This window comes from Lissotriton helveticus, chromosome 11 (genome assembly GCF_964261635.1).
Source record: "Lissotriton helveticus chromosome 11, aLisHel1.1, whole genome shotgun sequence".
NCBI classification, from domain to species: Eukaryota; Metazoa; Chordata; class Amphibia; order Caudata; family Salamandridae; genus Lissotriton; species Lissotriton helveticus.
Window position 1 is genome coordinate 1,067,008,280 of NC_136072.1, and position 23,353 is coordinate 1,067,031,632.

At 41.0% G+C, this 23,353-nt stretch overlaps 1 protein-coding gene across 1 annotated transcript in view; it reads left to right on the top strand.

Moving 5' to 3' along the window:
- The window catches only part of ATP6V0A2 (ATPase H+ transporting V0 subunit a2), a 420,906-nt gene that overhangs the window by 119,713 nt on the left and 277,840 nt on the right, over window positions 1-23,353 (top strand). The window contains exons 4-8 of the mRNA XM_078667621.1: window positions 1,642-1,779; window positions 4,618-4,718; window positions 8,594-8,720; window positions 14,084-14,166; window positions 20,063-20,156. Of these exons, the coding sequence (XP_078523747.1) occupies window positions 1,642-1,779; window positions 4,618-4,718; window positions 8,594-8,720; window positions 14,084-14,166; window positions 20,063-20,156 (543 nt within the window). The remainder of the gene's footprint in view (window positions 1-1,641; window positions 1,780-4,617; window positions 4,719-8,593; window positions 8,721-14,083; window positions 14,167-20,062; window positions 20,157-23,353) is intronic.

Consider the following 23,353-nt stretch of genomic DNA (forward strand, 5'->3'; position numbering starts at 1 on the left):
ACTGACGGGATTTACAACAATTCACAAAAAATACAATCTACTGACCAAGATCTAGCTTCCTACCAAGCAATCCGTTCAGCAGTTCATGCAGTAGTGCTTCTTAAAAAAGTCTATGGAAAATGCATGGGTATTTTGCGATTTGGGACCCCGCTTTTTTCTCACCCCCTGCTTGACAGATCACCCCGAAATTTGCCATGCCTAAAATAGGCAAAAAAGAGCCTTTCTTTGGAAAATGTTGTGAAGATTCGTCATACAGTACCAAAGTTATTGGCAAAACAAAGAATACATTTCCTATGCTGGTCAATGTCAGTAGTGTTTTCATGTCGTGTGTGGACCACAGTTATGCTTTTATTGTGTTTTTGTTGTTTCGCCTTTGCATGATTCCAAGTGAAAGGATAGAGAGAGAGATAAGCTACATAGCCTTACAAATTGCTAGTAAGCGGATCGAGAAATATGTAGGAATGGAGTGTGGCTTGCATCGGAGACGTTTTGGTGTCCTGCATTTATGACATGCTGTATTTACCCATGGAGTGGAGCAAAGTGTAGAAGGAAATCTAGTTAACACATGTCTGTGTCTACCATCCTTAGAGTGGCTGGTTCCTAGTAATGGGGTTGGTTTGGTCTAGTCATTGTGTGATCTTTTTGAGACGAGCCAGGTCTTCACTACTTTCTTGAATTCTAGGTGGGCTTCTGGGATTCCTGTCTTTGCTACAAGAGAATTCCAGAGTTTTGTGGCTTGGACAATAAATCAATATTAACTTAACTTATGAAAGAGGGAAGCCTTCGGTTCATCTTGGAGGCTATCTTCAGCAATATACGTGAGAGGGTGTACTTGAAAAGGACAATAGTACTCTCATAGTACATTATTCCGTCTACTGTAATTAGGGCAAGACCTATAGCTCTTTCAACTTAGAACACAAAATATAGACTATAACTCGGAGGGATAAAATACACTGAAAGCAGCGGTATAGTAACAGACATGATTGGTAACAACAAGCTGGCTCAGGGTGTGCACCAGAATAGAGGATGCAACAGATCTGTGTTGGATGTAAGATAATGCACTGAACACTGTAGTAAAGAACTGGATTCTAGGCTAAGAATAGAACTACTTCGATCTTAGCGCAGTCTGACTCAACAAATAAAATATGTTTGAACAGCTACATCTAGGTAAGACAGTCATCATAGAATAGTGAATTTGACATTGAAAAGTGGATTCGGTATTGAGTGGTGTGCTTGGTATTTGGTGAGCCACGTTTGGGCTTTCTTTTACAGTGCATGCATGTTCTTATACACCCTTCGGTTATAAATTGGAAAGTCTTATCTAAGGTTTTATTTAATTGTGCCTCAATTCTTAAATGTTTTCACATTAACGAATGCCATGTCTATCATTGAATGTTTTTTTTTACTGCAAGTGCAATTCATTTTACTGACCCTTTGTCGCTGAAGGTTTTCTTAGCTAGGATTTGTGTTGCTAGTTTTTCCGACAGTATTTCTGTTCATCATTTATACTTCAGTTGCATGCTTGCTCATGATCAGGCTTGTGGTTTAATCTTGAGTGAGATTTTGGTTGAGGAAAGTTGAATCACAGTCATGTTCAAATCATGCTAAATACCCTTTTTAAAGTTCTTTTTTTCATTTTAGGAGAAACTTCAGAAACTGGAGGTTGAGCTTAGAGAAGTGACCAAAAATAAGGAGAAGCTAAAGAGAAACCTGCTTGAACTGATTGAGTACACCTACATGATTAGAGTAACCAAAAGCTTTGTTCAAAGAACGTCTGAGGTAATGTACTGGTGCAACTATGATATCTTTATGACCTTAGTTAAGAAATGGTTTTGATGTTTTATTTTTAACCAATTGCGATTTTTGTCTTTTGGAAGTAGGCTGCTGAATAGAGTTTTGGTCTATGGAAGACACCAGAAAGCAAGCATCCACAATACCCCCTTAGAGAATTCCTGTCTGAAGCAATGCTCCTGTTTCATCAAAAAATGTAATCACAACACCGGTTATGCCAGTCCCTTCATGTGCCTTTCTTAACCTTGGGAAAGAAATTCAGGCTTACTTGCATCTCTTCAGACCTCAAACTCTTTGTCTGTGGACACCAAACATAAAACCTATTCCTGAATTGGACCTCTCATCTTCCTCTTTTGTCAGTACATCTAGAACACCCCTTTTCTTCCCTGACTGTCTTCCCTTCCGTTGTGCCATACCCCTCCTCCCTGTTTTTGCACTTCTAGATGTCCCTCAAAACTATAAATGATTGTTTTAGTAAAACTAACCAAAACCTTGTTTTAGTTACCCTTTAATTCCCAGTGTTCTTCAGTACTTTAATTACTTTAATTCCTTTAGGTCTAGCTTGCACAATATAAAACCAAAATGAAAAAACCTAGTAGTAATGCTTCACCCATAAGCTACAAGAAAGGGAAGAAAACATCAAAACATTATCATAGGTGCTCTATATTACCTAAAGCAAGAAGTCCTGTCATGTGATTAAACACATCACAAATGACCCAAGGAACTATCGCTGGAAAATGTTTATGGCTGTCCTCGGCGATGCGGATGACATCGCTCTAGTCACTAGCGATCCTATTAGGGCAATAAACGCGATAGAAGAGGAAGCCCGGAGTTTTGGAGCAGTCTCCTGATATAAATTAAATCAAGGTAAAACCCAGATCGTGCTTAATGACAAAATCAGGATGAGGGATGAAAGAGTCACAGATAAAGCTACATACCTAGGGGTTAGCATAACCGCAAAAGTAGATAATATAGTTAGTAATAATGTTGATCCACTGATCCATCGTACTAAAAAAGAACTGGTCCGACTGAATAATTTACATTTCACCATAGCCGGCAGGTGTAATGTGTTCAAAATGCTTTTTCTGCCTAAATGTTTATACTTTTTTAGGTCGATCTGCTTGGAATTTCCTCCCCAGCTATTTAAATCAATTGAGTCTATGTTATCCAGGTTTATATGTGGATATAAGAGGCCTCGCAGGGCCCTTAGATTCATCACGTTACCAAAAGATAGAGGGGGTATGGCAGTGCCCAATTTTAAAATATACTACTGGGCTACCGTATTAAGATACTGCGTGGTACTGCTCTCTACAGGGCCTAATAGCTTATTCTACCCACCCTGCAAGAACTTATACTGGGGAAGGGCTGCGAAGGATCTCTCTGGCAACATGTCAGACAGTTATTTCAAAAAAGTTAAATTTAAGACCATCTCCGGTATATATAAGGTTTGGGGTAATGTTCGGAAACTATTGGGACTCGGGCGTTACTCTCATTATACTCCTGTTTGCAAAAATTATGACCTTCCAGAGATCTTCCGCGATAGTTGCATGGATAGGTGAATTTAGGCGGGAATTGTGCAGCTTGGCTGCTTTTATTCAGTGACTGGGTTGAAGACCTTTGAGGAATTATGTTTTGAGTATGATGTTAGCCATAGGGACTTTTTACAATTTTTACAGGTGAGAGATTTTCTGACAAAAAAAAGGGGGGGGGGGCAGGGTAAAATTTCAAACAATCCAAATTATAGAGAACTTATGTAAAAAATCTTTACTAAACATCGGGGAGAGATATGAGTCTCTGAACTCTTCATTTCCAGATGACATGGATAAACAGATGGCTATCTGGCAGGCTAAATTAGGAGTATCACCCCAAACCCCCCTCTGCTCCTATGAATTATCACAGACCTGCTTGATGTCGATCAAACTACAAGCCCAATTATTTTAAAACATTTTTTTCATTGTACTATACTCCGAACAAAATAGCAAAATGGGGGACCGGAAGGAGAACGACATGTCCACGTTGCACGTTGTTTGAGGCCGATATTGTGTACGTTTGCCTTATGTAATGCATTGTCAAATTTGATAGCAGACATTTCCGGGTTTTTTATCAGATATATTTCAAACAGGAGTGAGTATCACAACGGAGGAAATACTGTTGGGCATAGCAAATGTTATCCGGCCAAAACGTATGCAAGGGTTAATCTTTGTGGCAATGGCCGTTTTACGGCTATGCATCGCCTCCTCATGGCTGGACCCGAACCCACCGGTGTTCTTACAATGGAAGGCTCGGCAGCTCGCAACTTGCAGTCTCGAGGGGGCTATATATAAAAACAAAGGTCGTATTAAACGCAAAAGAGGTATGATGATCTGGGACTAACTGTGGATACAAATCCACACCTAGGACGGACTGATGCTCTTTGTAGATTTTTGGTATATATTGAGAAATAGTAGCCTAGCAACAACTATGGCTATTAGAATTAACTGTATTGTATATATGATGAACTGCTCTGCACCTTTGTACTTGATGGATCACTGATGAATTATGCAATTGAAATTGTGTCACTGTTTGGGTATGGGTCAAGATTGAAAGGGTGGGGGGTGCTTTATGTTAATAAGGAAAAAACCTAATAAAGATATTTAAAAAAAAAAAAAAGGAAGATGATTATGGCTACATTTGTGAAATTTGAGGCCCTTGATAATTTGGCCCTTCATGATTTTGGATCAAACAGTTTGGATCACAACCCCCAAAACAGCCACTGCTTCTAAGAAGTATGATGGACCTTCTAAGAAGTATGATGGACTTTGTAAGTTTACATTGTTTTGGTTCTAGGTGGATACATCTCTACTTGGCAATTATGAAGAGTTTCCTTCGCTAGAAAGAGATAATTGGATGGATTACAACTCTATGCAGAGGCTGGGAGCAAAACTTGGGTATGTAATATTGGGTTTAATTTAAAGCAATGTAGAGGTAGTGTTTAGAGGGACTTTTATTTGAAGAAAGACCCTAAAATTGAGAACCAAACACTTATAGCAAAACTAAATTAAAAATATTCTTGAAATGTTTACATGGGCTGTCAATTAAATTAAATATTATATATTGATTTTTTCACGTAGTGCAGTTTTTTATGCCCTTTAAAGCAATCTGAGTAAAAGTAAGCAGAGATGTTAGACATTAATATATTGAGGCTTTAATAATTTGTGAATATTTGTTATAACTACCAAAGTTTTACCATCCCAGCTATTATGTACTCATTAATTTGTTCTGTGAAGAAACGCAGAATATTAGCTTGTTCCAACACTTTTATCCTTAATATGCGGAAGTGGGTCCCCCTTATTAGGTCTTTAGTGATCGACTGCTGTAAGCTGTTGCTAGCTGATCCTCTTAGGTCAGAGATCGATTTTATTAACACTTTATTGTTTTAGGAGTATGAAACAACTACAGTCCGTAGGGGGATGACTATCTAGACTGGATTTCAGATTTTTGCATTGTTTAACTGTTGCTTTCATTCATCCCAGTACACACCTCCCTTTTTAGGGCACGAGTCTAGTACAATATGCTTAATTCAGTTTTGAGAGTAATAAGTGGTAATGCAGACCAGTGTGCTCCACCTCCATGCTACTGTAACCCTGGACTGCAGCCCCAGCGCCACCTACAATACCATCACAAAGTGTTCATGTGTGCGCAGCATGTCAGTCTGGAAATGAGAAAGCAGCTTCCATGCCAACATTATGTGAAAAGGAAGGAACAATTATGGAGAAAATGAAAAGTGAGATTATTTAAATGAGGAATTTTTTAGTTAGAGTAATAATGTATAATATCCATTATTGCTGAAAATTATTTTCTTAATGGTTTCAGCATTGCATGGTTAGGTATATGTTAGGCATGTTTGAAGAGTTAGGTTTGTTCTGAGGGCCATTAAGACTGAGGTTTAGGAATGATTGACTTTGGGATAGTTTGGGGTTTGGGCCACTGGTTAAAGTTTAGGTTAGAGTAAGGGCTATGATTAGTTTTAGGGTGACAGTAATGTCTTTCCTTCATCTGTAAGGAAGCCAACCCCCTCTAAAAATAATTTCCATCCAAGTTTGATCTTATATTTAGTCCCTCCCTGCCTCTGACTATTTCTAGGTAGCTGAGGGACAGAAACAAGATTCAGAGTGTGGAGCTTTCATTTGCAAAGCTCTTTCCCAGTTCCCCTTAGATAAACTGCTCATTAATCTAGTTCTGGTCAGCTGGTATGGTATAAACACTCTGCATGGATAGTCTGGTCCTAGAATAGAGAGAACTGTACGGGTGGCAGCATATATTATTACTGCTTTGGCCAGGACATATGGGGTATTCCACTTAGGAGTTAGACAGTGCATTTCGTAACTACATTTACCTATGTAGCTAGCGAGATGGTAGTGTCCCAGAGAACTTCTAAATTGAGGGCCATCTAGGTGAGTGAGGTGACTGATAGCCCGTCCGCTGTAATACAAGTGCATTATATCCTATGGCACTTTTAGTACTGCGGAAGCGAATACCCATCATGTTTGTGATGGTGCATCCCATCTACCAAGATCTAATTCAGGCCCCAACTTCAAATGTCTGCTTTACCAAAATATATTGGCAGTAAATACTATGTTAACATTCTGGGGATAGCCCCAAACAGAGGGGCAGCTCCTTTGAGGGTGCATCCCCACTGGCTAAGCCATCAGAAACACCCCCAACCCAATTGAGGTCTAGAGAGCAGGTTGGAAACTGGATGCAGGAGACAATGTTTTAAACCTAGCCTCCACACGTGGCCAAATTCTGTGCTTTTGGGCAACCAGTTTTTTAATTTATCCCTCTATTCCTATTTTTTGCCAAGATTAGAAGTACTTAGGATGACCATAAAAATTGTTAGTAAGTGTGTGATTAACAAAAACTGGACTAGAACTCAAAACACATTGGATAACACCCTGAATGGAAAAGTATTCAGTCTTACTGGAGTGGTGTGGCTCACTGGTTAGAGGCGGCAGACCCGGAGGCAGAGGTCGGCCCGGGACCAGGGTTCGATTCCCGACGCGGCAGGGTCTTGGACCATGGTCAGCGGACTCGATAATTCTCGCCTCGGTGCCTACTCTAACCATGGGTCCCACTCAGCAACTCTGGGCAATAGCTTGCTTAATCTCTACTAACGGCCCCATCAGCGCCGGGGATGCTTGTCTTCACCTTGGAGATGCCCTGGAGGGATCATCTCACAGGGAAAGCCAGGATGGGTTCCCCAGCGGTATACAGCGCCGGGACGCCCCTTTGCTGGGGAAGCTGTGCGCTTTACAAGTATACGACATTTAACATTTAACATTACTGTTGTTCACCTAAGTGAGCTATAGAGGAAGTTACAGCCCTTGGAGCTGGTAGTACTATGTGGCATTCTCAGTTCTCCGTCTTCACAAGTTTGACCTTGGGCAAAGCATACCATGCCTGTTCCTCTGCCCCCAGGATACTAATAATAAGTGGGAATTTTGAAAGTCTCAGTAGTGTAAATGATAAGTAAAGACATTGTTTCAGGACTAGCAACTAGCATTATTTTCATTTACACATTATTATAAATGTACCATATTTGCACCGCTAAATAAGTATAATTTACTCAGAGTGATTGCCAGGTACCTCGGTGTAGCTGATTAAATACTGTATAGTCCCAAGTTCTGTCTTTGCTGTGCTCGAAAATGTCACAATTCCAACATATCCCAGGAATTTTCATTGGATATGTGGTAGATTCTGCTCAGTTTATAAATCGGCCAGTTTCACCATACATTTATCAACCTTTATTTGTAGAAATGCTGTAACTCCACTTTGTATTCCATGTCATACAGACACATGTAGCCACTCATGGGGCGTTTTCACGATGCTGTTTTCTGCACTGTGGCAGTGCCGAAGTGGTCTGTGCATTTCTTTTTGGCATCTTGGGCGCATACATTAACTTGGAAAAATCGGAGTTAACGAATGTTTTGCTCACAGCAGAGCTCGGAAGCACAGGGTAGTTATTGTCTTTTTGTGTTTTGGGCATTGGTTCGTTTTCCACCTCCGGTCATTAGGATTTCCTATATTCTAATAGCACATTACATCATTTCTATTTTGGCAACAAGGTGTATAGCATTAAGGACGTGGAGCTCAAGCTTTACGTAAAGCTGACATTCAAAATACGGTCTCTGAAATTTTCTAAATTAAGTTGAACGTGACTGAGCAATATGTAAATGATTCCTAGGGCAGAACTCCACTGCCCTTCGAGGGAAACACTTTCTAAAGTACAGCTTCCATGTGTGGAAGGCTTCAACTAGTGAGGCCAGAGTTCACGAGTCACAGTGAGACCTGATGACTAAGGCCAGAGACTATTATAACTGTCCTCTGTCCTTCCCAGCAAGTATGGGTATAGATTATTGGAGCTCAGAGGGTAGGTGGCAGGGTTTAGTATAGACTAGGAAGGCATCCTCCTTACTTTCCTTGCCAAAGTGAGGACTTGTACACACATAAGTGGGTTTGGTGCTCATGGACAGATGAGGTACCATGTACGCCATAAAGGCCTTCACACCTCAACTCATTCGTCCTCATTTCTTGCGTAATAAGGTCCAACTATCCAGAGCCACTTTAGCTCAGTGTGCACTATATTGGTAATATAGTTTTTTACTTTTGTATTTGTGTATTTTTATGCTGTACAGTAAAATACAGCAAACTTTGCAATACCACATAAAACTAACTCTATACAAACAGTTCTGTTTTTGTGGAACCAAGTTCTTTGGGACATTGTGTAACCCACATTGAAAAATATCTTCCTGCCTTTACACAGCTTTATATCTGGCTTGGTGTCTCATGCAAAACTGGAAGCGTTTGAGAAAATGCTCTGGAGAGTGTGCAAAGGGTACACCATTCTTACCCATGCTGAGCTTGATGAAAGTCTTGAAGATCTCGACTCTGTAAGTAAAGTCAATCATGCTGTTGTATGTTTTAATTAACCAAACCTAGTTGGATTACTCTCTAATCCTTTACATCAGTTTATGAATAATTGTGTGTTGTAAAAATAATCTTGTTTTTGTCAAGACATATTTGATAGGTGCTAATCTAATAATTATATATTTACCTGTGTTTTTTATGTTCAAACCTATCAACAAGCTTGGTAGACTGCTGTGTGTATAGCTTTCAAGAACATAGTAACAGTACATACAGTGAACCATAACTCAAATGTGATACCTTGCTGTGTTAGACAGGATTTGTATTTGTGGAGGGAGTGAGGTAGATGGAAATTGAAAGTGAATTCCACATTTTAGGATTACAACAGGAAAATGCTTAATTGTGTTGTCTTGTTTGACTTGTATGTTCAAGATAGGCTGGTCAAACAGAAACCTACTCATTGGAGAGTGCAGGGGAAGTTTAAGATTGGTGCAGCACAAGAGCCTTGCACGTAAAAATGGTTAACGTTTGTAGGTGGTTCATGCCTCAAGGAGTGTAATGAGGAGCGGACGCAATGCTTCCTAATTTCTTAGCTCCAAAGATTAAGTCTTACTGGATTGTGGTAAAAGGTTTTTGCTGAAGTAACTGTAGATTTTCCAAGACCCCTTCCCCAATACATTTTTTTAAGAGTAAGAATGTTTGTGTGATACCTTTCCATAGCCAGAGTTTGCCAAAACCTATGAAACCATAGAGAGCTGAACGGGGAATCTTTTTTTCCCGGGAAATGGTGTGGAGTTGTTTAGCTGCTCCTGACAGATCATGGATAAGCGCCCAGTCAGTGCCAGTCGCACCCTGAATATCTGATGGTCTTATTCCCATAATCAAAGTGCGAGGGTCAGCCAGGCATGGGTAGCCTAGGGTCGCTTTGAAGTGGTCTAGTATTTCCTTAAAGAACGTTTGGATGATCACACAAGATCACTAAATTTGTAGAAAAGTACAGTCTCTTGTTCACATCGCCAACATTGCTCCAATGTGTTTACTTTGATGCGGCTTTCAATGTATATTTTTTGATTGTTGTAACATGCAAAAGCATTAAAAGAAAATAGAAAGCAGAACAAAAAGAACGCAATTCATGTGCCTACCACAATGGCAAAAAGATCAGTTTACTATGCCCAACCGCATCACTTATCCCATTATCCAGTATGAATTGGCCCATGTCCATACATGTCCCATGCAACCAACTCCCCATGCAACCAACTCCCCATGCAACTAACTCCCCATGCAACCAAGTCCCATCCCACTTTACATGCAACATCTTCTCCATATGGGCATATATGTGGTTTAAATACCCTTTCCACTGTATGAACATGTCTAGGCCTACATAACACCAGCATCCTTCCCTCCCCGCCCCCTTTCACCTTCCACAACGTAATCTTATCCATTGTCTGATTTCTACTCTTACACTAAATGTAGGCATGAATAAGAAATCTGCTCAGTAAAAGAAGCATGCGCTGTCTAGCTCTTTGATGGCTATTCTGGCTCTTCAGTCTAAGAGTGCACCTGTTAAAGTAACCACGAAAATAAAACTCAAAGAACCTGCAGGTCTGTGTCCAACCAGCTCTATCCAGCACGAATAATCTACACATAACTAGAACAGTACCTCAAGTTATCTCCTGGTTTGGAAATTGTTTTCATTTAGGGACAAATCCTTCACCCTATTTGTCCAGAGTCGACTTTTATTTATACATACTTGCATTTTCACAGTTTTCTTCCTGACACACTACATGATTACTTTTGAGTTCTATGTATAATTACATAGTACTGTCTGTATTCTGCTATAAGGACGTGGCTTGTTTTATACCTATGTGCTGCACATAGCGTTGCCACTTTTCTCCGGGAAAAATACCGGCCATTTGATGTCTATTTAAGCGTCTGCAAAGACCCAGACATGATACTAAACAGAACTTTAAACAATTTTGAATGTTAATTAGAAACATGACTTTTCTATCTTTGTTTACTTTAAACATTAGCCAGGGATCATTATGGCTGCTCTAGAACATATTTAAAAGTGCTTGCTATTTATATTTGCTATTGAATAGGTATGGGCTAAAAATATCTGCTTTAACCGCTTCGCTGCGGCTGGAATTCGCCTGGCTAGGAATTCCCCCGCGGTGCAGGCGAATTCCATGCATGCGTGGTTCGGACGGCCCCCGGCCGTCCTCCGCACACGCCCACCGTGACGTCAGACGGTGGGGGCCATCCGACGCATGGAAGCAGTTAGGTGATTTGGCTTATTTTGTACTGTCGGCGCCATTAAAATACCAGTGATGCCGGTAAAAACTAGCAAGTTGGCAACCCTAACTGTATATTATATTGAATGTGTACAGGCCAAAATACATGACCAGTCGTGATTATGAAAAATGGGCCGAAAAAAAGAATAGATAGATAGATAAACAGATATAGACAGATATAGACAGATATAGACAGATATAGATAGAGAGAGAGAGAGGGAGAGAGAGAGACTGGATGATTAAAGAAAAACAATTTGATTCAAAAATATACTCATTGTTGTGCATTTATGGACAAAATGGGTGGGGAGTAAAATTTGGAGGTTGGGGATGTGAGAATGAAAGCTGCACAAGGAACAGAGCAAGACAACACATGCAGTCCCAAGGAGTGGTCTGAGAAAAAGAAAAAAGTAGTTCTCTGATGTGAGCTATGGAAGGGTAAATTGTATCCAATCGAAAGGTTGGTAAAGAAGATATCATTCAGTGGAGGTACAAACACAAGAAGGGTAAGGAAAGCAATTTAAATAAGAGGCAAACCAACGAGATAGACAAGAAAGCCAACAAATGATAAGGAATTGGCTGATCCACCCCAAACCCATGCTAAGCATCGGCATTGTACACAATAGGTCAGCTGGGTTTATAGGCAAGACCTAAAAGCCTGGTATGGCTTGATGCCGCCTTGGTGGTTTTGAACTGCTTCCATTTACTGAAAGTGGCCCTACCTGGGGGCAAAGGCGGTCCAACTGAGAGACCTGCTTAGAAATCTGATTTGGTGGTGTTCGCACCAGGGAAGAGGGGAAATCACACAGTTGTCACTGGACACCATAGCACAACGAATAAGGTCCAACGTGTGACCTGCTGAGTGTGTATGGCAAGAGAGGATAGGAATAGCTTTAGAAGCGGGAGATAATTTGTTGGCTTCACACCAACATCGCAGTGTGATGGAAATCACTAGCTCTCCTACCAGTTCACTCAGTTCATCAGTCCACTCTGCCCGGGCGTCAGGTGTCCACTCAGTCCATCAGTCCAGTCTGCCTGAGCATTAGGGGGCCGATCGGTTAAGATGAATGCCAGGTCATAGCCGTAAAGGAGCAGCAGGAAGACACTTGTAGTCTCTGCAAAAGCGTCGGCGAGGTAAGACAGCTGTATAAATTCAGAGAGACTTTCCCTGCGGATTTTCAAGTGATGCTTGGGCAGGAAACATGTGAAAATACACCACCCTTACAAATGAGATAGTCTTCTTTAATGGTTGTGGTACTTTGGGGCACCAACTTAAATCCATTGCTTTGAGAGAGTGAACTTTAATCAGAGTGTCCCTTCCAACTTAACCCAGAAAATCATGACATCTGCAGACCATAGCAGAGCGCCTGAGCACGCTTGGCAAATGCATCACACACCAATCATGCAGCTGAACATTAGCAAAACTCCTTCAAGACAAACTACTGCCCAGGTCGTGCAGAAGCCTTTCTACTTCAGCTATCTACTTGAAATAAAGCATTTCCCGCCGCCCACTTCGGCCTTTGACGCCGCATTGCCAGCATCGTCGCATTAGGCCTGCACTCATGGCCATCTGCAAGCATTGGCACCCACACATCACCTGTGCCAGTCTAACCCTGCACACAGCAAAACACAAAACCCCACTGGCCTTCCACTGCTTCACAACCCTTACTCTGTACCCCGGTCTTTCTTGCGTTCAGGGACACATGCACTGTACTAATGCCCATTGGCATATGCATCCCATGGCATCAGGAGACATCTCCACTCACTGGAGTGTGTACCCGCTGCCACCTGCACTGCATCGTCACCCGTTGACACTGCTCCAAGGGATACCTGTGCCCACATGCTTGTTCACCTACCTGCCTTGAGTGCTTCACCAACTGTATCAGGTGCCGGAACCTGTACCAAATCTGTGCACGGCACCTCTATCCAGTAGGCACTGCACTCACTTGCCCGTTTACCCCCGACATGCCTGCTCCGCACATGGGCCCAGTGCCACCTATTGTTTTATTGTTTCCTGCAACGCACAAGCACCGACTGCGGGCCTACAGCAGGTAGCACCTGCTCCTACTGCCACCAGCACCTTCTAATATTGGAACTGGCATATGTTTCCGGTTGAGGCACATGTGAGCATGAAGGCACCAAGACACATGGCCCTAATGCTGAGCTCCTGCCCTCCTGTCTCCTACACATCGTAAACTAACTGGGCGGTGTCCAGAAGCCCCAATGCCTTGTGCGCCCCCTGCTGACGACATCCTCAAGTTTCACCCACACCTTCCACCACAGATCCTGCACGGCACTGGCCTTGGCACCCACTAGTTCCCACACCACTTCCTCCTAAGAGACAAGACAAGTAGAAGTGTTCTCATAGGCAGGCAGCTTCTCACAGAGGAAAGTCTCTAAAACCCCTTTAGGACAGCCAAGGTGGTCTTTAGCCTGGCATGTGTTGGTGGATATGATGAAGAGACCTGTAATGGATAACTAGAGTTACAGGTCACTAACCTTTTCTTATCGGGAAGTAATCTGGTTACAGAATTCTTACCACCAAAATCCTGTCATTCCTCATTAATTCTTTGATGTCCGATGCAAGTTCCATCTGGGGATTTGCTCCCTTTCAAGCCTGTAAGCAAACGTTACAATTGGTGGGAATCTGATTTTGGTTTCCTCAGCCTAACTGGAACTTTCATTGTGAATGTAAGCGGGGTGGAGTAGCTTGCTGGCAAACATGTTTTTTGTGCAGACGTCCGCAATGCACACAATACTGATGCTTACAGTCTGCAAACACATTTATCTATGAAACCTGTACTCTGGCAGCATTTAAAGCATGAACTTTCGGCTATGAACAAATGACGTGGCTGCAACCTACCAGTCTGAGCTGTACAAATCTTTCTTCTATGTTAGTTCCTCCCTACTTTAATCCTCTGCCTTGACCAGGTGTAGTCCATTATGTATGCAATATACATAAACAAAAACACTACGAAATATTGTTGATTAGTAATTTTTTTAAAGTAAAATGTTTAAGGATCACTCTATTTCTGAAATATAGGATTTGTTTTGTTTATGTTTACCTGTCGAATCTTGAAAGACGTCTTTATATTTTTTAGGGTGAATATACAAAGCGTGTTGTGTTTTTAATATCGCACTGGGGTGATCAGATTGGCCTGAAGGTTAAAAAGATATGCGAATGGTAAGCAACAATGTGTGTCCTGCCCATCTTGGTGTTTGTAGGTGTTAAGCAGTAGTATATAGCCAAATGCATTCTTTAGAAAATTCATTGATTGGAAACGTTGATAATATTGATATCACAAATCTTGTTTTTCGAACATCCAGTTGCACGTTTACCTGGTCACAATAGTATAGATGACGGCAGTCATAGTGTTTCTTTGTCACTTCCATGGGTTAACTTTCTTCTGATTCTACTTCAAATCACTGGTTTGGCTTGAGATTTTCTATCCTAGAAATTTAAAAAAGTATTGGAGGCTTTTGGCTTATTTTAAGACTTATTTTCCAAAATTATTGGACTAAGCCATAGGTTTTAAAGCGGTTCTAGTACAGAACTTATGCAATATTTAAGCATCTCTTCCTCTCTTTTTCACTACAAAAATTGGGTGCTCGTTAGACAGATATTTCTGCCCTATCACTTAAACAGTGCCACTATCCGACAGAAAAAGAACATTCATTAATTGTGTGGCGATAGAAGTTACAACAGTTTTCAGTGCTGTGTTCTGTGAGATGTGGTGCACATTAGTAAATCTGTCTTAGGCCCTTCTAATAACCCATCAAAAATCATGTGACAGGCAATAATTTCCACTAAATTGCTGCTATTATCACAGAGCGATGGATGGGTGTTTATTTTTGGTGAATATTTAAAAGGCATAGTATTGTTGGAATTGTGAAATTATTTCAGTATATTTTATGTGAGTGGTATCAAAGTAAAATTTTATGAAAGTGATGTGTGATTTCACCTTCTTGTATTTCAGGTACTTTGAACTTAATCCGCTTGTTTTTGTTTCATAGGTTTTTCTACTTTTGAATCTTTAATCTAAATTCCTATGGTCCTATTTAATATACAAATAGATTCATATTTGAGGTTCTTTAGCTGGGACATGGGTTGTATATTCTGGAACTCCAGTTGTTTTATTTCAGACTCCAAATTTTTAAATCGTTTTGTTGGATTTAAATAATTCACAGCAAACAACCTCACTGGAGCACTATAGATGCACACCTACCGAAATGCTAAGTGCCATGAGAAACGCGTCCATACCCAACTATGCAATCACATTAATCAGTTTCACCTTATTGACCAATTCTAATCCAGTTTCCTTCAAGGTTACAGCACGGAAACAGTCCTTACACACATAGTTGATGCTGCACTTAAAATGCTAGATCAGAATGAATCTTGCATCCTTATCCTCCTAGACCTATCCTCAGCCTTCAATACGGTCAAACATGACAGCCTCCTTGACTTACTTGAATGCAGAATGGGATTATCAGGGGTTCCCTGGTCACTACCACTCCAGTCACTTTAGGGGGTCCACCTTATCCCCTACTCCCTTTAGCCTGTTCATTGAGCCTTCAACCAAAGTTCTGAAATTTTCTGAAAGTTCTGAAATTTTCCAACGTACAATACCACTTGTATGCAGATGACACCAAACTATACCTCAAAATATCCTCCCTGAAGCTATCGGTCTATTCAACACAACTCTGCTGAAAACCCAAAACTGGCTGACCAGAAACCACCTCATACTCCATTCGCTCAAAACCAAATTCCTCTTAATTGCCCCACCAAAATGATCTTTCGACATCGAAGATTGGATGAAAAATTTAACAGCCTTCAACTGCCTACCACACATTATAGATTCCACAAGATTACTGGGAATTACACTTGGCAAGAATCTTAACATGCAAGAACACATCAGCTCAGCCACCAGAGGAGCAAACTTTCAAATGAACTTTCTAAGAAAAATAAAACCCTTCCTCCCAAACGACTTTAAATCAGTTGTGCAAGCTGGTAAACCCCAAGTTAGACTATCGGAGTTCACCCTATGTGGTCTGCTGAGATCCAAGTTGGCCCCACTAAGGGCATCCCTTAACTCTGCTGCAAGGCTCATCTCCTGATCCAAAAGGAAAAAAACACAGAACTCTGGATCTGAAGGTATAAATTGGCTCCCTTATGAGGCCAGGATATGTCAAATGTCAAGCGTTCTTGTATAGCGCACAACTCACCGTGAGGTCTCATGGCGCTAGCAGTGAACGAAAACGGTAGGTCAGACAGCAATCCGAGACTAGTAGGCTACTAAGGGAAAAGCCAGGTTTTGAGTTTCTTACGGAAACCTTTATGATCAGTTGTGGAAGAAATGTGTTAGGGTAATTTATTCCATAATAAGGGGGCTAGATATGAGAAAGCATGACTTCCATTGCGTGAGGTTCGAATGCGGGGCTGAACAAGATACGATTTGGAGCATGACCTTAAAGTTCTACCAGGTAAGTACCATTTAAGTTTGTTTTTCAGGTAGTTTGGGCCTGCACCGTACATTGTCTTGTGAACAAGACTTAAGATTTTAAATTGGCATCTTTGACGAATCGGAAGCCAGTGGAGGGTTTGAAAATTCGGGACAGATGGAGCTCTCCGAGGGAGATTGAGGACCAGCCCTGCAGCCGTGCAGCCGTATTCTGATGAATCAGGAGCTTGTACAGCAGATCATCATTTAAAGCTGTGAGCAAGGCATTACCGTTATCTAAATGGCTGATAACAAGACCCTGCACCAGCAGTTTCCTTGCTTCCATGGGTAGCCATTTGAAAATTTTGCGAAGATTACGCAAGATCCCATAACCTGATTGACATGGGGTTTCAAGGACAAAGAATTGTCAATGGTAATCCCCAGATTACGTACAGATGACTTAGGAGGAGGGCACATGCCTAGTTCCGAGGGCCACCAATCCGGCGACCAAAAACCAATATAGCTTCAAATGTGATGCATGAGCCATAAAGCCTTACACTTCAACACACCGAAGAGCCAGGCTGATTAACTGGAACTGTCTGACGGTGGCAGATCATCTAGAAGTACCAATACCTTAATGTTGAAACCTCAAATATTTCGGCCAAAGAAAACTTACTACTGAACTTTCTCTGTATTAGCTTCTAGAATCGGAACTCCATGCTCCCTGAAGTCAGACTGGACCCTTCAATCACATCATTCAAAAAATAAGTGAAACTGCTTTTAATGAACAAAACTGTACCCTGAACCCACTAACTAATTTCTCTTTGTATCGATTTGATGCAGTTCTCTAACCAGGGTTTGCACTCTCCGCCTATGCCCTTGTTTCTAACTCACTGTACTACTCCTGATTTTCAATGGATAGTGACCGAATTTGTTTCTTGGTTGTCTGTTTTCTACATATTGAACCTTTTGTAAAGCACTCTGATACCCTTCTAGGGTCAAGTTCACGATATATAAAACTTTATATATAAAAAAGAAAATCTTAATTTTTTCATCCACACTTAGGGCCTCTTTCTGTGTATCCCGAAGTGGTTACCTCCACAAGAGATACCACTCTGTACAACTACAAGTTTTCTGGTGTCTCTGATGCTAGTATTATCTGAGCTGTAAAGTCCGACAGTTCACTACATTTGAATGGAAGTAAATTCTTAAACTAGTTACCTGTGGTGCTAAGGTAGGAGGAAAATGTATACATTTTCCGGAAAAAAAGTAGAATTCTACCTATTTTTCAAGTTTTCTGCCGAATTTGATTTGTTTTTTTCAAATCAAAGTACGCTTTATTCAGTTCTTTGCATAAAAACCATTACAGTACAGCAATCCATAAAAATTTACAAACATAGGCATTAAACCACATATGTAAAATATGTATTAAAAAAAACAGGTAAATATCCCAGCTCATAAAAAAACATCAGTTATAAAATCAATCGCAAGTTTTCCTCCAGTTCATGGCGTCTTTCAGAAAACATACCACATTAAAAATTAGTTCTTCGTGGCCATTGTAAATACTAGAGGTTGGGACACCCTTGTTGGAAGTTTAGTTTTTTTAACAATGGTATGATAAATGCCTTCCTAGTAACCTCATAAAATGTGCAAAATATTAAAACAAGCAGGGTATCCTGCAGAGACAGTCCGCAGCCGCAGGGCTCCAGAGGATAACCCCAGTTCCTCACCCGGGTATTTGCTAACATAAAATGTAAGGGGCCAAACCTAAATCTAGTTAACAAAAATCGCTCGTGTACTTTAACAATAACAAGATAAGGCTCAATAACAGGGGAAGACTTCAGTATAAGATGGGCGCGTATGCGAGGTTTCATAAGAGCGCCCCCTTCTCTACCAGAGGACCGAAGACAAAAAATAATGGCTTTGGTCCTTTTGCGACCCGACTTCACAATCCCCTCCAGTGAGCTATACAGCTCACACCTTCCTAGACTCTGAGAAAGATCCTTAATATAGTTGAGCCAAGGAATTTGCAATGACCTGTCCAGGGACATAGTCATTTAAAATCTCCTTTATTTTGTTTTGCCGTGGGTCTTGACCAGAAGTCTAACCACAACAAAAGTGGGCGAAATGCTGTGAAGTCTGTTATGTGGCCTATCCCAATTCTTCTACACTGAAAAAGTTGGAGAACAGTACGGACACATGCGAGTCATCTTGGAAAGGAATTTTTCACAGACTGGAAGTCAACCTGATTAACAAACCCCCAGACCTCACTTATACTACTTTAGAGATACTCTTGGCCTGGTACACTTGTAATAAGGCCTGAATTGGTCTTTTACCAAATTAAACGCTTCTGAGTTTGCCCTTATGAAATCCTCCTGTTCCTGTTCACCAATGAGCGCAAGTTCATTTGGGAGTCAGAGTACTCCCAAATAGGACAAAACTCCTGTCTTTAGAATAGCACTGGATCACAACTTAAACTTACATGTCTCAGTCATACGTGGACCTACCATCATCACCTAGGATTTTTGAACGTTCACTGTCAAATCCAGATGTTCCATGAAGTTGGCTATTGAATCCAACAAGGACTGTAACCCCTAGGCTGTTTTTGCCATAAGAACAGCATTGTCCGCCTATAAGAGAACCATCAAACACTGGGCTCCCATATGTGGGCAATCTGCTCCAGTGTCAATCAGGACCTGATCCAAATTAAAAAGAAACAGGGTCAAAATACAGCCCTGGCAAAGGCCAGTTTTGGGGGGGAAAAAAAAGCTATGGGTACATTTCAAATCACTAGCATAACGAACCGAAGCGGTGGCATTCATGTGTAAGTCTCTTAAGAAAAAGAAAATATCATGTCCACTCCCATGGATAACATAAGCTGCCATAGTTTCCCTCGATTAACTCGGTCAAATGCGGAGGAGAGGTCCATAAAACCTAAATGGATACAACCTGGGTGAACCATAATGTATTTACCTAAGACCATAGAAACATTTAAACACTGGTCAACTGTCGACCTCCTCGCGCGAAAACCATACTGCACGTCTGGGAGGACATCAATGTCCTCAGCCCACTTCTCTAGCCTGTCCAAGAGCATATACCCAGCTACCTTCACAACAGAATCGGCAAGTTAACTTGGTCTAGAACACACCGGGTTGTCCCTATCTCCCTTCTTTAAGACAGGGATAATGATAGAAGAAGCCCATGACGATGGCAGTCTGTTCTTTTAGCATTTGATTACCAGTAATTTTACCACTTTGTGCATGACAAATTAAAATAAGTGATAGACAGAACTTGTCATTCTTTTATACTTGATTGTGTATTGCTTCTTCTTGATGCTTTATAGACATCTGTTGCAGATGCAGGTGTGGACTGTTCCCTTTTTTTTACTACAAAAATAAACACCTGCTGTATTCACTACAATTTATTTCAGTCTTATAACTCAAATCTGTTGACAATATTTTCTTATGTATTCATCCTCCCATTGTTTGTTTCATTTAGTTTATGCTTATTTTTCATGTTTTCTGATGTGCGGAAAAGAGAGCAATGCAATGAGGAGTGCTACAATGTGTGCACTGATTTGTATTAATACCAAGCTATCACTTGCAAGTTCACCATAATGGTTCCATATTTCTGTACCCCTAGTTATCATTGTCATCTTTATCCATATCCTAATTCTTACGAGGAGCGAAGAGAGGTTCTCGAAGGATTGAAGACTCGCATTGAGGATCTACAAACAGTAAGTTGAGTTTAACTAGACACTAAACCTAAGACCAGTGCTCAAGATTAGATTTTGAGGTGATGGCAATTTGTGCCCTGTTTTTAAAACTGGGTAATACATGTAATTTCGATGAGTAAAAGGTGATTTGCAAAAGTGTCTGAAATATGATTTTTGTTTAAAACTGGAGCGAGGCCATCACAAGACTGAAAAAAAGTATGTGCAGAGATTAAAAAACAGACCATCGCAACAAAACTATCCATCCAACTTCCCGCATTATGTCTCCTCAATATCTGGGAGGCAACAGACCTCACACAAGCCGAACAAGCATGGGCCACGATAGGATGGAGTACAGCGAAATTGAACCTTGCCCAGAAGTGGGGCATAGACTCCATACCACAACTGAGAGATTGGGCAAAAGACATGGACCAAGCCATGATTGTAAAAAAAAAACAGTATATAAAGGGAGGGGATGTCCACGCAAATGGGATCACTAGTGGGGGCGATGGAATAAATATAGGGGGGAGATATGTGTTTCTCCGACAGTGGAACTGAAGGGGGAGAGACTCTTGGGGTTAGAAGAGGGGGAAGACGATAGGATGGCGCATAACGAGGATGATTGAGAATAGATATGAACTGGTGACGTTTCCTGACCCGGGGCCATGGAAGTAACCCGCCTAAAGATTGTTATGATGTTGCTGGAATGTACTCCTCTGGGCTCCTGCTGGGTTGATGACTGTAAAGGTAATGCTGTAATCTTCTGAACACTTTTGCCTAAGATGTCAATGTAATGTCACTATTGCTTTTGGTTATTTCTACTAAAAACTGTTTTATAAAAAAAAAAACAGATCCATGCATTTTCTGTGCTGTCCGCAATGAAATGTAACCGTATCCCCACCAACATCCGAACTGCTCCATCCTTTCTTCAGTGCAGAAATAAGCTGATGACTCGCCTCTTGAAGTAGCATTGTCTCTGCCCTTTGTTCAGTGCTTTCTGGTCTCTAAGCACTTGACTACCACCTCTAACACTCACCAGTTGCTGCTTCTCCATGCCTTGTTGCCTATTTGTACGTAATGCTTACTTTCGGTGTCCCTGCTTTATTTGCTCTCTCTTCCTCCCCCTCTTGTATGCCACCTTTATGAACCCCAATAGATTCCAACTAGTGCTTACACCTGCTCTTCACTGCTGTTGGACAATCTAAATTCCCATCTCTATCATCGATGACCTTCCCCCAGGTAACGCCTAAACCACTTCTTTCTCTCCTTGTAAGAAGCCTTTCAATACCCTTTCGTAGGGGCCCTTTTAGGTGCTACTTTCGTGTCTGAAAAGCCCCCTCTCCACCTCTAGTTAGCTTCCCCAAGCACCCTCCACCCCAGCTACTTGATCTTTTTTTTCTCTAACACGCCACTATTCAGAGTTTGCCATTTCCAAATTAAAGGGACTCCCAAACATTGATCCAGATACAAGTGGTTGAGCAGCACATAAATGACATACACTAAAAATAAAAACGGTGCATATTTAGCCTTTTTTAATTCATAAAGCTAATTGAAACACCACTTATCCAAGTGGATACAGAAGGTATGTTTGTCTCGCTGTAATCCTAAACCATCACGGCCATGATCTAATCTGCGTACAGAATTTTGGCTCATAATTGTCCTTTTTTGCCACCAATAAAGTGTTGGCCTCTGTTAGACTTTAATCTCAAAGGAGTACTTTATGTACAAATGTGTTACGTTTTGAGTAATTTTCTGTGGGGAACATTAGTTGGAATGGATTCTTGTAGTGGGAGTCATGGAAGTGATTGCTCTTTAGACCAGACTGATGAAGTGAATTTGTGGGTTATGTGTACTTATAAAGTATATTCTTCTGTCCTGAGCAGAAGCGGACTACTCTTTCACAAACCTGAGACATATTAAGAGCCCGCTGATTTTTTGAGTGCAGCCACTACCCTTGTGTATTGGATTTGTGGACTATTTTGTGTACTCAACAAGTGTATATTAACAATAACTATGGTAATTTGAAGCCACGAGACAAAGTCTGGAAATCTTGCCTTCAATCTTATGCCAGATTTTTGGCTTTGACCAGCAATCGCAGGGCCAAAATAATATGTCTTTGTTGCTGTGAGTCTTGTTTGACATTTGCTTTTAGTCTCTGCTACTAGTTTGTTAAATGTATGCAGGAATTAAATTAGCCAGTTAAAAACGTTTTTTGCCCTGATTGGTTTTTACATTGACGCTTTGGGGCCGAGGGAGAGAGATGTAAAATGTGAGCGAAGTAATTAAGTTAAAAACTGCTGTCATAGGTAAGGCCTCTGCACAAGGGGCGGAGTTCTAGAAGGGGATGATGGCCTCAATTTTTATTCTAAAATCTCCCAAATGTTAAGAAATAGTGTCATTGCTCCTGAAGGGATTGAAAGGTGGACAGAATGCACTTAATTAATACTCCATACTACCTACTTATAGTGATGCGCAGGTCTTCAGGTGCTTATTTCCCTTTTGAAAAAGTTGGGAACTACTTTTATGCAAACTTGTTAATTAGTAGGTCTAACGCTTGGTTCCACTCCAGAGTAGGGTCCCTTTGTAAGGCTGAAAGTTGATTGTGAAAACATGTTTTGAAATACACATGCCTTATGAATGGACATACCAGGACCATTCCTTAGCTTATAATGCCAACGATTACACTGAACAAGGGCTTGTATGAAGAAATAAACCTGTGACCAGTGACCTTCGCCTTTCCACTTCGTCTCCTAGTGCCAGCAGTCTAAGTGCGCATGACATCAGGAATAGGAGTCTTTGAGTATTAAAGACCTGTGTTCGACTGAAAGCATGATAATCTCCATACATGTGTGCTGAAATGGACACAGAGGCATTACATGTAGGACTATTAAACGTAACCCCAATGGGCAGGTCACCCAGGACAGGTCAAAGCTAAGTACAGAACTATATAAACGGGAACCTAATATATCTGGCCATCTATTAGTTTCCTAAAACCTTAAACAGCCTAACAAACATACCTTAATGCGTTCTTCAGCTCCATGTGATGGGGAAGTGCTTTCCTGCTGTGTTGAATTTGAAAATGGCATTATGTAATCTTAAACTCGAATCTGCATTTTAGGAAGTTTACTTTTTATTTTCTTACTTATGAGTGGAAGTGATTGCTACAGCGCAGTGTGGTTCTCCGCCTATTTTGTTTAATTTCTATTTTGTGCAGTATATAA